Source organism: Eleginops maclovinus, chromosome 5 (genome assembly GCF_036324505.1).
Source record: "Eleginops maclovinus isolate JMC-PN-2008 ecotype Puerto Natales chromosome 5, JC_Emac_rtc_rv5, whole genome shotgun sequence".
In the NCBI taxonomy this organism is placed as follows: Eukaryota; Metazoa; Chordata; class Actinopteri; order Perciformes; family Eleginopidae; genus Eleginops; species Eleginops maclovinus.
The window spans coordinates 7,917,228-7,932,758 of NC_086353.1; the positions used below are offsets into that span (position 1 = coordinate 7,917,228).

Here is a 15,531-nt window from a genome sequence, read left to right on the forward strand (position 1 = left end):
CACAGAGAAATGTTGTCAGTAATTTATAGAATACAATACAAAAAAATAAGAATCATGTAACTCAAAGACGTACCTATAAAAACCGGAGGAACTGATAATGCTGAAGTAGTCTCTTAATTTTTTCCGAAGCTGTATATATGGGAAAGCTTTCTAGAACCCATGGGATTATGTGCCATCAGCAGGTGTACCTAATTCCATTTATAGGGCAGCTGAATGACAGAAGAATGAAGATAAAAGGGCAAAACTGAATTAATAGCCACATGTGAGTAGAGTGGTTGGTATTCTGTATGGGAGATAACAGGCCAGCGGGTCGATCGGTCATTTGCTGCTCATGCTCAGGTGAGACTGACAGGTCCGCCTGCGGGTCAGGGAAGGTGTCTGGATGTTCAAAAGTCAGAACAGAAATGAAATTGCACACGAGATGCTTTTTTAAGAGTGTAAATAAGATAATAGTATAACAGGATAAATAGTAGCAACACATAGTTATATTATAGTGTCTTGTCCCTTTCAGGTGCATATCATTTTTTTTAATCTTCTATCTAATCTAATGTTATCGGTGGTTTGGGAACTAAGAATACACTTGTATGCCGTTGATTATTGGCTGGCCTTTTGATATATGTGCTTGCTGGCAATTAAACATGTACATAATTTAGTGCCAGGCGCCCCCTCCTTTCATCATTCACCAACAAAAAAGAGGGGACATTTGAAGTTCACTCTCACTAAATCTTCGGGGGAAAGTACCAAATGTTGTTATGCATTCACAAAAGTGCACAAACCCATGAACAGTACAAAATGTGCAGATGAATTTTCGCTTAACATCTCGCCTTGAGGCCCTTATTCTGTTGCTTATGTGAAGTAGCAACAGAAATGGATGGATGAATTGTGCTGGTATTTTTGCATGTGTTAGCATATTTCCAAATCATGTAAACTAAGAGTACTGCCAGCCATTTGAAAAGCATACGACAGCTTTTTAGATTTCTGTCCCTTCGGTCAGGCAGCTGTTGCTTTGCTTTAAATGTTAGTGTTTTTATTAAAGGGAGAGCCTTGAACCGTAGTTCCCTTTGTCACACGGAACACTTTCAATGTTAACTCATCAGGGTTATTACTCTAAGATAATGCAGTAACCACTCTACTTCATTGACCAAATTAGAATGTTTGGCTCAAGGACCAAGTGTGCAATATACCCTAACACACGTTTAAAATGTCTGGTCAGAAAAACACCTTGGTGAAATTACAGATGATTTTTCTGTTCATGTTGTTCTACAATGTCCGCTTTTTGTACTGTAGCTTTCTGCATGCTGAAACAATGGCTGCCAGTGGGGTAAATAAGTTAAATTAAGCAAACAAGTGGAGAAGTCTTTTTTGAGGCAGATCTTTTAAAAATGTTTCTGAATGAATACATTGTTTTGCAAAATCATTCACGCTCTCTTTGTCTTGTTCATTTGGATGACAAATCTGCTCTGCTTCGGTTGTCAATGACTCATTCTCTTCCCTTGTCTCTCATGTGGGTGTGTGTTTTGTCTGTAGGGAACATCTTTGTGGTGAGCTTGGCAGTGGCAGACCTTGTGGTGGCCATCTACCCGTACCCTCTGGTCCTCACCTCCATCTTCAACAATGGCTGGAACCTTGGTTACGTTCACTGCCAGATCAGCGGCTTCCTCATGGGCATCAGTGTCATCGGCTCAATCTTCAACATCACCGGCATTGCCATCAATCGCTACTGCTATATCTGCCACAGCCTCAAGTACGATAAACTGTACAGTGACAAAAACTCTGTCTGTTATGTAATGATAATCTGGGCACTGACTGTGGTGGCCATCGTGCCGAACCTGTTTGTGGGTTCACTTCAGTACGACCCACGGGTTTATTCCTGCACATTTGAGCAGTCGGCTAGCTCAGCGTACACTATCGCAGTGGTATTCTTTCACTTCATTTTACCCATCATGATTGTCACATACTGCTACCTACGCATTTGGATACTTGTCATACAGGTTAGGAGACGGGTGAAGCCGGACAATCGTCCCAAGCTAACGCCACACGACGTTAGAAACTTTGTCACAATGTTTGTCGTGTTTGTGCTTTTTGCTGTTTGCTGGGCCCCGCTCAACTTCATCGGTCTGGCCGTAGCGATCAAACCAGAGGTGGTAGTTCCCCTCATCCCGGAGTGGCTATTTGTGGCCAGCTACTTCATGGCCTACTTCAACAGCTGCCTTAATGCTATTGTGTATGGCGTGCTGAACCAGAACTTCCGGCGTGAGTACAAGCGCATTGTTGTGTCAGTGTGCACGGCACGGATCTTCTTCCAGGACAGCTCCAATGAGGCAGTGGAGAGGTTCAAGAGTAAACCATCACCACTCATGACCAACAATAACCAAGTCAAGGTGGACTCGGTCTGATCTAGCAGATGAAAACTGAGTGGACACAAAAAGATATTCTGTGACTGAGAGTAAAAAAGTAAGGAGAAAAAAAGGCAGCGAGAGAAACATACCAAATATAAATATAGAACAGCTTGTATGTATGGTGCTATTGGACCTCTGAACAATCACAGTAAATACGGGGGTGTTTATCTTTGTCTTCTACACTTATGGTTGACTCTGCAGTACGTGTAGTACAGTAAATATATGATGTACGTTTTGTTTTTCATGTTTACAGTGATGATATAAACGTATCATGCATCACAAGTATTTATTTTGTATGAAATGTCGTCTAGATATATATTGTCAGACATATCTGGTTACAATACATACAAAGCTGTTTTTTTTTCAGGCAAATAAAGACATTGTACGAAACTTGAAAATATAACCAGAAGTTTATAAATAAAGTTAACAAATTTTAATAACCTCATTTTTGACAACGTAACACTAATTGAGTGCAAGCGATTTGGGTTGCTGCTGTCTTATTATACCCTGCAATACATTAAATGGAACATATATTTTGGTCTCTCTTTCTCTTTCTCCCTCTATCTCTCTCTCTGCAACCCTGTGAGGTCATTATACTGTATGCATGGATATGCAGGAATTAATAAAATGCTAAATAAAATCTGATATTGATGGAGAATCTGATTTAGTGCTGTGTCCAATTTACTTCATTTTGGTTGATGGCGATTCTGCATTCAATATTTCTTGTTTATATAACTTTTTTATTTTTCATAGATTTTACCATCACTCACAACCATCATCAAAACACTGTACTCCTCGAAATAAATGCTGAGATATCCCTCAATGCAACAACTGCAGCAAGTATGTAAGTAAGTATGGTGATTCAAAGGAAGTCGGCCTCTAAACTGTCATAAATATAACAAACATTGGCCTTACTGTACAACATTGTTTGCATATGTGCTGCTAGCGTGCTAGAAGCAACCCGGTTAGTGGGACACAGACAAAAGCATCATGCATCACAGAGGGGAACAGCTCAGCCATCCACTTGGATTACATAACCACTGCTGACCATCATCCTCGGAGCGAAAGCTGAAAGAGACAGCTCCCAGCAGAGTCCCTGCCCCCTTCCCTTTCTGTTTAATCCCATGAGCTGTGTGTGTCTGTAAAGGCCTGAATGGGTTGTTGATGAACAAATGTAAAATCCCAGGGATTTACACTTTCCCCAAACAGTTTTACTATAATCTGGGTCCAACGAATTATTAGCCCAGGCTGTACAACAATAAAGAAGAGCAAAGTCTGGTTACGTGGAATATGGCACTGATGTAGGCCCTTCTTCCATTACTGTTTCAATGCAAAGAAAGGAAAAAAGAATGCATCATTTACTGTGATAAGGCTGTATGTCAGAGAGTTTGTAGAGCACATCCTTTAAAAGACCTAACACAACAAAACCAACATTGACTTCAGGGCAATCCATGAGATCTCAATTCCATTTATAAACATATTCATTTATAGAACTCTTATACACAGTATGTATTCAGTACACTCTCAGCCAGGTAAATATCTCCCATGAAGTAATATGCCAGGATTGACTAACTGGGACATTGTTTCTGGAGAGGTAGGTTGCTGTTTAATCGTATGCCATTTTGCTTTAAACAAAATTCAATTGAGCTCCATTGCCTTAAATCATCACTTTAGTTATGTACGGAGGTCTTCTAATGACAACTGAGCAGCTTCCATCAAGTGGAGAAGGGGACATCATGGGATGGGGTCATCTTTTTGGTCCCTTGGTTTGAATTTGATCGATGCATGTTGTCTGTTCTCAATTTCTAAGGCCAAATTATTCTCTAAGCCTGCGTGGCCACGAGGGTCCATTTGGTGCCTGTGAAACCAATGTCGTCATTACCATGTGATCAAATTAGTGTGCATCCTGTGAACATGCTCCAGAACCGTTCCAAACTACTGTCCAATGTAGAATGCAGAGACAAATGCCAGAGGAGATTAAATATTGCAGGGAAACACATAAGCGTAGGAGTGGTTGACATCAAACAAGCTTCATCTATTTTATTCGTATGAGTGTGTACCTACTGTGTATGAGCTTTGGATGATTTCAGCAAATGATACTGCCAGGAAAGGCACGGAGCTGACTCATATTTGAGAAATCTGTTTAATTTGACTCTTACACAACACTGACATTCTTATTAGCCTTTATGCTTTCTTATTACTTTGAGATGGTACACATGTTGTGCAGTACCGGCAGACACTGATTTATTGGACATGAAATTTGTTCTCTAGTCCTATGTGCATGTTCTTGAGAAACACTTGTCAGGGACAGTGTGAGACTGATATCCTGAGTATGTATGTATGTATGTATGTATGTATGTATGTATGTATGTATGTATGTATGTATGTATGTATGTATGTATGTATGTATGTATGTATGCATGTATGTATGTATGTATGTATGTATGTATGCATGCAACATTTGATTTAATAATTATAATGGTTATTATCTGCCATGGAACACTGATTATGATGTACACACACACACACACACACACACACACACACACACACACACACACACACACACACACACACACACACACACACACACACACACACACACACACACACACACAGAACTGGGCCTCACCTGGATAATGGACAACATCAGGCAGCGTTTGCAGCGGGGGGCAGCCGGGAAAAGCTGCAATCGAGATAACATATATATTACTTAGTTTGTTTTTTTGTATACCCCTTTTTACCCCCCCTTTTTTCTATGCTGTTATCTTTTTATGTTATATGTTCTTGTTTATATTTGCACTGTGGGACTGCCAGAAACGGTATTTCAATGTTCTGTATGTATAACACATGTGGAAACTTTGACAATAAAGTGGACTTTTGCTAATCAGCAGCTGATCGGTACCTGCTCGTGCACCTGAGACTGATGGCTGATTGGATCCCCTGGGGGGACGTAACAATGAGCTTTCTATGATCATAATGAGAACTGAAGCTTGCTTCTCTTAAGTGCACATAAGCATCCTGGAGAAGCATGTTAAAACCTTTTAGTCAGATTAACCCTGTACACATGCAGTTATTGGGTCAACCTGAGCCCACTAATCTAGATGTGAACTTGTGTTTATTGTAGTTGTTGTATTTGCTTTCGATGCGTCTTAACTCTGTTGATATGCAATCCCATGACAGTGTTTTATCACTACTACGGACCATCACATGCACGTTCACCCCAGCAACCATAAAGAAAGACCAAGACTGTCATCTTATTGGACCTTAACACAGTATGTATGTTAGCAATAACGGCTCTACCCCTCTCTTTCCCTGGATTAAAAGCAATTATTACATTTATGAAAGGTTTTTGTATTATTGTTATTGTTTGCCCTCTCCTAAAAGCCCTTTCCCCGTAAGGGGACCTGCTACATTGTTAAAAATACTGCAGTTCTTTGTCTTATGATACCCTAATGGAAAGAGTTTTTTATATGATATATTATATAATTCTGGATTTGGTTCAAATTAATCAATAAAATGGCTTTTGGGTGGACTGGACTTGTTCAACCTGGATATCATGAGCTAAAATATTACTTATTAAGTGCATACGTTTAAGGGCAATGCCTCAAAATGCAATTGCTTCTAAGAAACAATAGTAGTATTACTTCTTCGGTAGATTCATTACTTGCTGTTGTACTGTACTAGGCAAACACTGTAATTTAATATTATAACCAGAACCGTGAATATGAACAGCATGGTATTCTACATGTCTATTTTTAGACCGTCTTTGTATTATTTACGTTGAAGTGCAGTCATATTTCATTTAATGTTGGCAGCTACTTTTAGAATACTGAGAAGTGTGTGTGTGGCAGGAAAAGGCTATGCAGATGCTGATATAATGCAGTACAGAGAGTGCGGGTAGCCTCAACATCATTTTTTTTTTTAACTTCAACCTTGAAAAAGACAAATGATTGACATCCTTTTTTTTTCTTATCTTTGTAGTTTCAAGTACTGCCAATGTCAAATAAATTTGCTGAGATTCAAGTAATGTTTGTCGTTCTCATGGCTATGTGGATAATACACCAAATCCTCTCAGGACCAGCAGGCTCCTTCGAAATAGCAAAGTCAGGAGTTTACATCCCATATGTGCTTAGGTTGTGTCCCAATTCAGAGACTAGATCCTTGTAAATCCCCATTTCTTAACCCAATACTTCATATCGGGTCGACAGGACGGTCCCATTTCAGTGGAATTTCCTCCAAAGGCAACCAAGAAAAACTGAAATGCTTATTTTGCACAAAATGTTTATCCTTTTCAGCCCAATAATCCGTTGCGCACTGGTCAGAAGTAACTACTGGTAAAATTTCAAGCAACGATTATGACTTTACAGAGTCATGAAATATAAATTTGACCTTGTTGTTTTGAATAGGTTCTCAGTCACCGGTATATGTCAAATTAAAAACACTGTTGGGTGTAAGTTCTATTAAAATGATATAAATAAATATGATTACATTAGTTGACTCTCTATATAATAAAGTGCAGTGGAAATAAACGCCATACAATCATTTACAAACCATTCTAACACAGTTGATTGTCTACCATGTGTCATGAGAAACATGTGTGTAAGCTGGGGTGTTTTTTAGCCTTTGTATTCTATTTTTGCCATCCTTCTTTTGGATGCATCTGAAGTTTACCTGGGAGCAGGCAGACCTTGCTGCCTGAATAGGTTTTGTTGGTTGGTTGAGCCCATGAGTTATGGTTGGTTAGAGCTGAGACTGTCCTACAGGTCAGGTGAATGAATGAGAAAGTACAAAAGCAGCCAGAGCCTCTTCTCAGTCTTTGTTCAAGAGGCAGATATGCTCTCTGCATTCAAAATTAAGCTTAAGACTGCCGGGGGACTTTCACCCTTCACTTCTCTTCTCCTATTTCACTCTCTCTTTATCTCTTTGCATTCATGTCTCATTAAATGTTACCAACTTAGCATACAAGGCATCACCCCAGAGTTTTTTAACCTGGCAGGTTGCCAGTATGAAAGGTTATGTTTTCATTAAGAGTCGTTGCTGCACCTGTTGTCGGGATCCTTCCTGACTCCCACATTATTATTTTTAGACATCTTCCTTTTTATATACCCTTAGGCTGCAGCAAATATTTGTAAAATGTGCTGTGCCAACTTATCTAGAAGCTTAAATGTTGAGGGGTTAATACAGTAGCTTATCATCTGTTTTTGACAAGTATAAATAGCACATGATGCTTTGTTGGCTTCAACAAGGACAGCCATTGGATCCGAGCCCTTTGTATGCACGTCAGATTTATGCATGTTCAGCAACTGAAACAGGGCTTTCATTTTTCACGGCTATATAACTGTTATGATTATATAATATAAAAATAACACACACATACTGCCAAAACATGCTTCAAAGCCAAAAACAAACAGGAAAGGTCATCATTAAAGTGAAGCCAAAAACACAATTACTGCTATTAGATAATAACAGGGTAATGCAGCCTCAATTAAATCTGCCACTTACATACAATGAGCTAATTCTCTCTCGCTCTCTCTCTCTGGAACTACAATGAAAAGCCTACATTTGAATTTAAGAAACTGTTTTACCTCCAATTCATCTTCCCCCATGTGACCCCATACTACACAGACAGATACTGTAGAAGTGCATTGACAGGTCAAAGAGAGAAAAGGAAGTCTTGATGGTTTTTCAAATGACTAAATCACTGTGTTAAAATCTAATGGATAGCTATATTTAGCTCCATTCATCATAAAGTGGCATATTGGGACCATCTAATCTTTCCCTTCGATAGAGGGATGATGGTTTCTGAATGTGGAATCAGCTCATGCCTACAGTGTCTTTGTGATATTTTACTTTTAATGACTGCACTAATTAAGTCGGGTCCTGCATAAAACAAGAAAAGCATGATGGATGGGTTAAGAGACAAAGACAGAAAGGGAGGAGAGAAAGACGAGCGCTCAGGGGCGACCCTAGTAACAGATAGTTGTCTGCTCTGTTTCAGTTCACAGCCGGGGTCCCTTTTGGCAAAGGCCGAGGCAGCGACACTTTCTCCTAATGAGGGAGCAAGACAGCCTTGGGATATGCTGGGAAGTCATGAATAGTGTTAACTCGGTACATCTTTCATTTTTTCTCTCAGTTCTTCTATTTTTCGAAATATTCAACATCTAAACCGAAGATGATAGATGGTGCATGTGTTGTTATTTCCTCCCTTTTACTTACCAATGTCATAAACTGTAAAGGATAATGATGTATGAAATGTAATGTAATGATAATTCTGTTTGTGTTAAATACATCCACTGAGTATGATTAAGATACTTAACGTCCAAATGTCTTTATTGTATCTTAATTAAGTTGAAATTAGGGACCAGTAATTGTTTGTTTTAGTTTGTTCCTTGCTAAAAATTCTAATTAACATTAGAAGAAAAAGGGTATAGTTTAACTTACTTTGCTGTTTCCTTACTTTTGAAAAGGGCTTGGCAATGTTAGAAAAGACCATATATGACAAGAAACGTGTTTTCAGAAACACCACAATTTGGACTTCCTGACAGGAAGCTACCTAACCAGCTTATGTTTCCATTTGTAAAAGCAATGAAAGCTGTATAGGCTTGTTTAAAAGGGATGGAAAATGTATTTCCTTTATTTGTTTTTTTTAACTTATTATCATGAAATGTTAAGGACGTTTGTGATTAAACGAACAAAACGTTTTCAAGGTGCCATAGAATGGAAAACTGTGTTTACCTTGGCATAGTTGAAAAAGGAGAGTTTGGTACATTGAACTGACATACCGTGAACCTCAAACATCATTGTTTCTCCTTCACGTGCAAATCATGAATATGCATATCACAGCGGTAAAACGGGCAAATTACAACAATCCCTGTGTGTTACGTCACACATGGTAGTCCAGCCCCAACATTTGAATACACCAGCTCCTGGAAACACTAACGCTAACACTTACCACTCTGTAACGTTGCTCTCCAATCTCCAACCAACTGGCTGTTCTTCAGATTCATCGGTTTCCTCCTCCAATAAAGGCTCAAACATGTTCCAATAGCCTCCATGGTTCATCCCTCACAGTTTCGCGAACTTCACTTACTTCTTTGGGCTCTGAGCCAGCCATGGATTGCTCCTTGTAAACCAGTCAAGCAGAGCTCGTCCTAATTATTTAAATGAGCCCCCAAATAAGGCAATTCAGCTCGTTTCATTCTAGGACCAAATCATAGAGTTGTAAATGGGCCTGTAAAACCGCATCTGGACGTTTTTTGGATCAACCAAAGTTATATACCTTCTTTGTAGACATCAGAGAACAATTTAAAATACCATAGATGCATTCTATTGCATCTTTAAATCTCAATAACAGATTACAGTTTTGAGATAACAACATTTAAATTGTACCGCCGAAAATCCTTAAAAACTACTCTACTCGTCTGTTGCCTCCGGACAAGTACCCTGCGGAACCAATGGCACATCAACATCTCTATGCTTAGTTTCATTAACAATTATGAAAGCGTACTTACAGTGAAGGTAGACAAAAGCAAGTTATGATACGCACACATCTGTTCAAAAACAAGAGAAGGAAAAAAAAGTGTTGTTCCCCTGCCAGGGTCACATACTGCACAAAAGCATTTCTCAAGGGGGCATAATACATGTGGGGCTGCCAAATCCAAAGTCACCTTGTCTTAACTTGGCTGGATCTGATGTGTTTCACTGTTTAGGGACAATACTTCAAATACCTACTGCTGTTAGTTCTGCTATGTCCGCTGGCCAAACTGCTACCTCATTATCTGTCATGCCCAGGCAGGAGAAATATTCTTTGCCATTTTATTCCTTTCAGCTCATATCACTGTATCCACCCTCTCATGGTCTCTCTCTAACATAACATTGATTTAATTGAAATGCTATGCCCTAAAAATGTCATCTGTGAATGAAAATGCAATTTATATGCAGCTTTTGTGGTTCAACGTTTGCAAATTCTGATTACATCTGTCCTCGCTTCTCCTGTCAGCGTCTTAGCTACTTTGTCTTCTAAATCTTTTGGATGTCATTGAGCCGAAATCCCACTTAAATAGGGAGTCAGTGAAAGATTCCCTGCATTTAATAGGAGCTTAGATTCCTGTCACTCGAGCTGAAAAGGTACAAACATGTACCGGAGACTTGGGTTGCTGTACTGCAAAGTCGTACATTCGGTGAAATGCAAATATATTGTGTAACAAAAAAAATGTTATGTGGACAACGTCCAGTTTACTGTAACATCAATGTCATACACTTAAACCTTCAGCCAGGAAGGACAGGGAAACACTCCATTTCAGCCTGTGTTTATCAGCTTTTGTTAATTGGGTTAATTAATAACCAAACTTGAACACTACCTCATTCTTTATGCATTGAAATGCCCCAACCCAAAGCACAACATGTTTCTTCTTTGACTTCACAGAGAAATAACCTTAGATCTGCTTCATAAGGATTTTCATACACTCCCATAGTAACACTCTGACATAATACAACTGGTAAGAAAGGGTCAAATGATTGAGATTTCAACCTAGAAACTATTTGTTTGCGGAGGCCTCAGAAGTGGCTAAGAAACGATACACCCAGGGAACTTCTTTGTAAAACTTTAAATGGAAGAAATGTTGCATAATTGGACATGAGTTTTTATTATTGGCTTCAAACCTACATACAAAAGGAAAAAGAGTCAACCAGTTTGTATGTTTGGCACAGACATGATTTTACTCAACAGTATGTTAACTGCTGGTATGAGGTGTGCTTCATGCCACTTCATTACCACTGCTTTCAAGGGAGCCAGTACACTTTCAGTCAAGAGAGCTAATCAGCAGATTTGAGTATTCTTTTAGACAGAGAGGTCCAGAGGTGTGTTAAAGTATTTGAGTGTGAGACACAGCTAACTTGATAGTATAGCTCATTATTGGGCAACTTTGTGTGCTAATTACTGTTTGTTTCTGAGCTTTCACAGCTAATGGTGGTGCGATGAAATGATCTGCCCATGAAAAGAAGATGCTAACAATGTACGTTAATTTTCCCTCAAAGAGATAATTGTTTCCTCACTGTTAAGGAGCTTGTCAGCAATGCCTTATCACTGATATGGCTATTCTGGGAGACATGGCGATTATAAAAAAGGAACATATTCTATTAAATATACATTTTTCATTTTGTAGACTTCTACACACTATTCATCTATTGTGTGTCGGACTGTGCTTTTTTGTTGTGAGGTAAGATGCATACACTACGTACACTATTAAGAATGTCAAAACATCTCCACAGAAATGGAAAGGACAGCATAATTCTATACATTAACTTCAGAAGCAGAAACTGGGGACAGATATTCACAATTTCATCCTCTCTGTCTTTGTAGCCTCATTTTAGATGCACCGTAGGCTGTGACAAAGAGCCCTGTCTGGGTGTCCTTCACAAGACTGGCAATAAAGAAAATACAAAGCTTGGGTTTGTATAGATCTATACATATAAAGCATTCTGATGCTTGTTGTTTGTCAAGGTATGAACAGTGTTAAGTTTATTTTCCCTGACAGATTTTACTATGCTAAATTGTATCATATATATGTATGTGGATCTCTTTATCAGTTTTACAATAAACACACTGAGTCTCTGTGAGGGCAGGAAAGACATGAACATAGCGGCCTTACGTAATTGTTAAATAGCACAATGTTTTAAGTAATTTCATGTTAATCCTAGAAAGAAAGTTTCCCGGGTGAAATACTATAGCTTAAAAAATAACACTTGAATAAAAATTCCACTGTTTCACCTTTGCACCCAAACCCACAGTGAGCTACTGGCCATACAGGTTTCTACAGAGGTCTTGTAACCTCAAAATGCCAGATTTTTTATTTTATTGAAATACTTGTTATCCTTAACCCCGCATAGGCTAGGTCAACTCAGATTGTATGTAAAAATTGTGTGTGTGTGTGTGTGTGTGTTGCTGCTTGGTTGGCATAGTCAGTAGGATGAGGGGTCATTAATGTGATGTCAGCATGCATTAACCTCTGGGAAAATACAACTGTGTAACAAGCCTCTGGGAGGAATTGCTATCGCTAGTGAACAACACTGAATAGAAAAAAACATAGACGTAGGAATAGAAAAGCAGACATTTTCTTAGGTTAAAGATAAAAAAAAACAGCCTTTATAAGATTGTGGATTCCATTCTTTAACTCATGATTAAGTTACCAATTTATTTTAACAGCTATTCTCACCAAAACTGAAACAACTGATGTCAGATGATGCTAGCCCTACTGTAGACCCCTCTGTATGTCAAGATTCATGAGGCGAATCTCATGTTTTGATAACTGGTGATGGAGCAGAGCTGGGAGCTTGAAGATCCTCGTACCTTGTAAGGTCAAAAAGTGCACCAATCTTTATTTCTTAAAAGCAGATCTGCAATGACGAAATGACCATGTGCAACACAATACACAATTGTGTTTTCACAGCTCCCAACATTTATAGTTTTAGGGCCCTGATTAGCTTATATTACCATTTTAATGGACCTATGACAAAAGGATGAAACCATAGACAATACACCACATAACAGATGTGGAAGTTTCACATAATGCCATCTGAGGACAAATCTGGTACAACATTTGAAGCGACACACTTAGCAGGCTTTCCATACTTATATGTAATGCCTAATTAAACCCACCTGCATGTTGCAGCTAAACAGATCTTCATATTTCTCAGTTTTGAAGGAGATAAATCATGATTGGCAATTGAACATGGAGGTTTACTCTTAACCCAATTTGTGTTAATCCTAGATTTCTCTTGAGCTTTTGATTAATATATTTCAATGCTTTCTTTAACATGTGAAATGTGTTTGTGTGAAACTTGATCTTCAGAAGTTGTTCCCAAATTTGTTTATAATTGATTTCTAAACTTTCACATTTTAATGTGGCAAATCTGTGATTGCATATTTCAATAGGAAAATAGTGGCACTGTTGATGTTTAAATTGCCTCTCAGTACGTTTATTAATGCTTATTAGAAAACTAGCATATGTACTGCGACCATTTGGATTAACAGAAACTGGATTTTTTACTTTGAGTATCCAACTTTTCAGGTGAGCATACTGAGTCAGGTTGTATATTATAACTGAGTCATGTCAGTTTGAACATTTAATTTGTCCTCTCCAGTTTTCTACCTGAGCTGAAAGGTTACTGGTTATGGTTAAAATAAATATATATGCTTTCTCCTCAGCTGAGTCATTGCACAATTTTTCCAGGTGAGCCCGTAACAGCAGAAGTTCCCAGTGGGATAAATACCCCCGGTTGGGAATCAATAACCTAAAGTGAGAACTTCAGTCACGTGTTAACAGATGGCATTCATCGTTTTTTATAAAATTGACTTGGAAAGTGTCTATTTCAACAACCAGATTTTGATGGAAGATCAAGGAAGCCATCTCAGTCCTACACACTACAAACGATAGGAGATACAGATGCTCCACAAGAAGCTAGTAAGTGAAACTTCAGTGTATATTAGCACAGAGTGGACTTTGGCTTCACAGCTTATGCAACAAAACAAAAAAGGCGTAGCAGGCCAAAAATAATAATGACTATATGGGAATTGTTTAATAAAGCAATACTTTTAGTTAACTGTTGATTACTTGTCTGGAAAAAGTGCATTAGAAATGACTTCCTGGGGGCGTGGTTATGACACCAACCTAAGCACACCTCTTTTTGTGAGCTCCTGGCTATATTCTTGTAAAATCCTGTACATTTTCCTTTAACTGCATAAACAGTGATAACTATCATTTGCGGCGACTTATTTTTGTACACCCGCGACAATATGCCGACAAAGAAAGCACAAAACAAATCTAAAGCACACTTTTCTCCGAGTGACGAAGAGGAGGTCTCAGATGCTAACAGCCTAGCTAACTCAACAGCTGAAGCTAGCCACGTGTGTCACGGAGACGTGGATGCTGGAGGGGCCCACAACATGGACATTATTCAGATACTCGATGGGATTAGAAATGACTTTTCCACAAAGACTGATATGGTCCTGAAAGCAATCCAAGACGTTAAGAGGGACGTGCAGGACTTCTCGGCTCGCATGGATGAAGCAGAAGTGCGCATCAGCAGCGTAGAGGACACAGTTAACTCAGAGAAAGGCAAGACTGATGCGCTGGTTAAACAAGTTACTCTCCTCACGAACAAACTCGACGAGCTTGAAAACCGCTCTCGCCGATCCAACCTGCGACTAGTTAACGTACCGGAGAAGATGGAAGGAAATGATGCGGTGGCTTTCCTGGAGAAGTGGCTCCCCGAAGCGCTGGGACCAGAGGCATTCCCAAGACAACCTCTCATCGAAAGAGCACACAGGTTGCCCGGCCGCACGCAACCTAATCGATCGACCAGACCGAGAGTCCTCATCGTGAAGTTTTTAAACTTCCAGGATAAAGTTCGGGTGATGAGAGCAGCCAGGGCCAAAGGCAAAGTCATCTGCGGCGGTCAGGAGATCATGTTCTTCCCGGATCTTTCTACGGAGCTCTACCGACGCAGGAGGGGTTTCGACCGGGTAAAACAACAACTGTTATCAATGAACATGTAACCGGTGGACTTTCGTATTCTCTGCGTTGTGTGTTGATTAATACGCTGCAAGCCATTAATGTCTTGCATTAATGGCGATCTCCGTTTATTTCTGACGGCGAAAAGGGGAACAACAAAATCCTTTCGTCAATCACACTTGTGTACTTCAAGCCTCTACGCAAATCAAACAACACAGGAATATGTTAGAATATTACACAGCAAGTCAAAGCTGTAAAACAAATTCCATAAACCTAGCTTAACAGCGTAAGTTACTACAACCACAATGTCGCTTACCTCTCCCATGTAGTACAACAGCAAAAGGGCAGAGGTAGCGTGGGAAACACCCCTTTATAGGAGGGTAACCCCCAAAAGTGGTCGTAGGGGTACATAAGTTGAGTCTCACTAGTTCCTCATGTCAGGTTAAAATACAGATTTTGGGTAATTATAACACTAAATATTACTAAATATTACATGACATATTACTGCTACAATTGACCCTGGTACAAACATAGAGTACGGAATAATTTACCCAGCTAAGCTACGAGTGACGTCTGATGGTCAGTCACGTGAGTTTGAAACCCCTGCAGATGCTGAA

At 39.3% G+C, this 15,531-nt stretch overlaps 1 protein-coding gene and 1 long non-coding RNA gene across 2 annotated transcripts in view; one reads left to right on the forward strand and one right to left on the reverse strand.

Moving 5' to 3' along the window:
- mtnr1aa (melatonin receptor 1A a) overlaps positions 1 to 3,047 on the forward strand; it is a 26,705-nt gene extending 23,658 nt beyond the window's left edge. Inside the window, exon 2 of the mRNA XM_063882936.1 lies at positions 1,528 to 3,047. Within this exon, the coding sequence (XP_063739006.1) occupies positions 1,528 to 2,396 (869 nt within the window). The 3' untranslated portion in view covers positions 2,397 to 3,047. The remainder of the gene's footprint in view (positions 1 to 1,527) is intronic.
- LOC134864151 (uncharacterized) lies at positions 2,847 to 15,313 on the reverse strand. Its single transcript, XR_010165790.1, has 3 exons — positions 15,231 to 15,313; positions 5,032 to 5,085; positions 2,847 to 4,257 (listed from the first exon to the last, which is right to left on the reverse strand). It is a non-coding gene; the product is annotated as an uncharacterized LOC134864151 (long non-coding RNA).
- Positions 15,314 to 15,531: the final 218 nt, after the last annotated feature.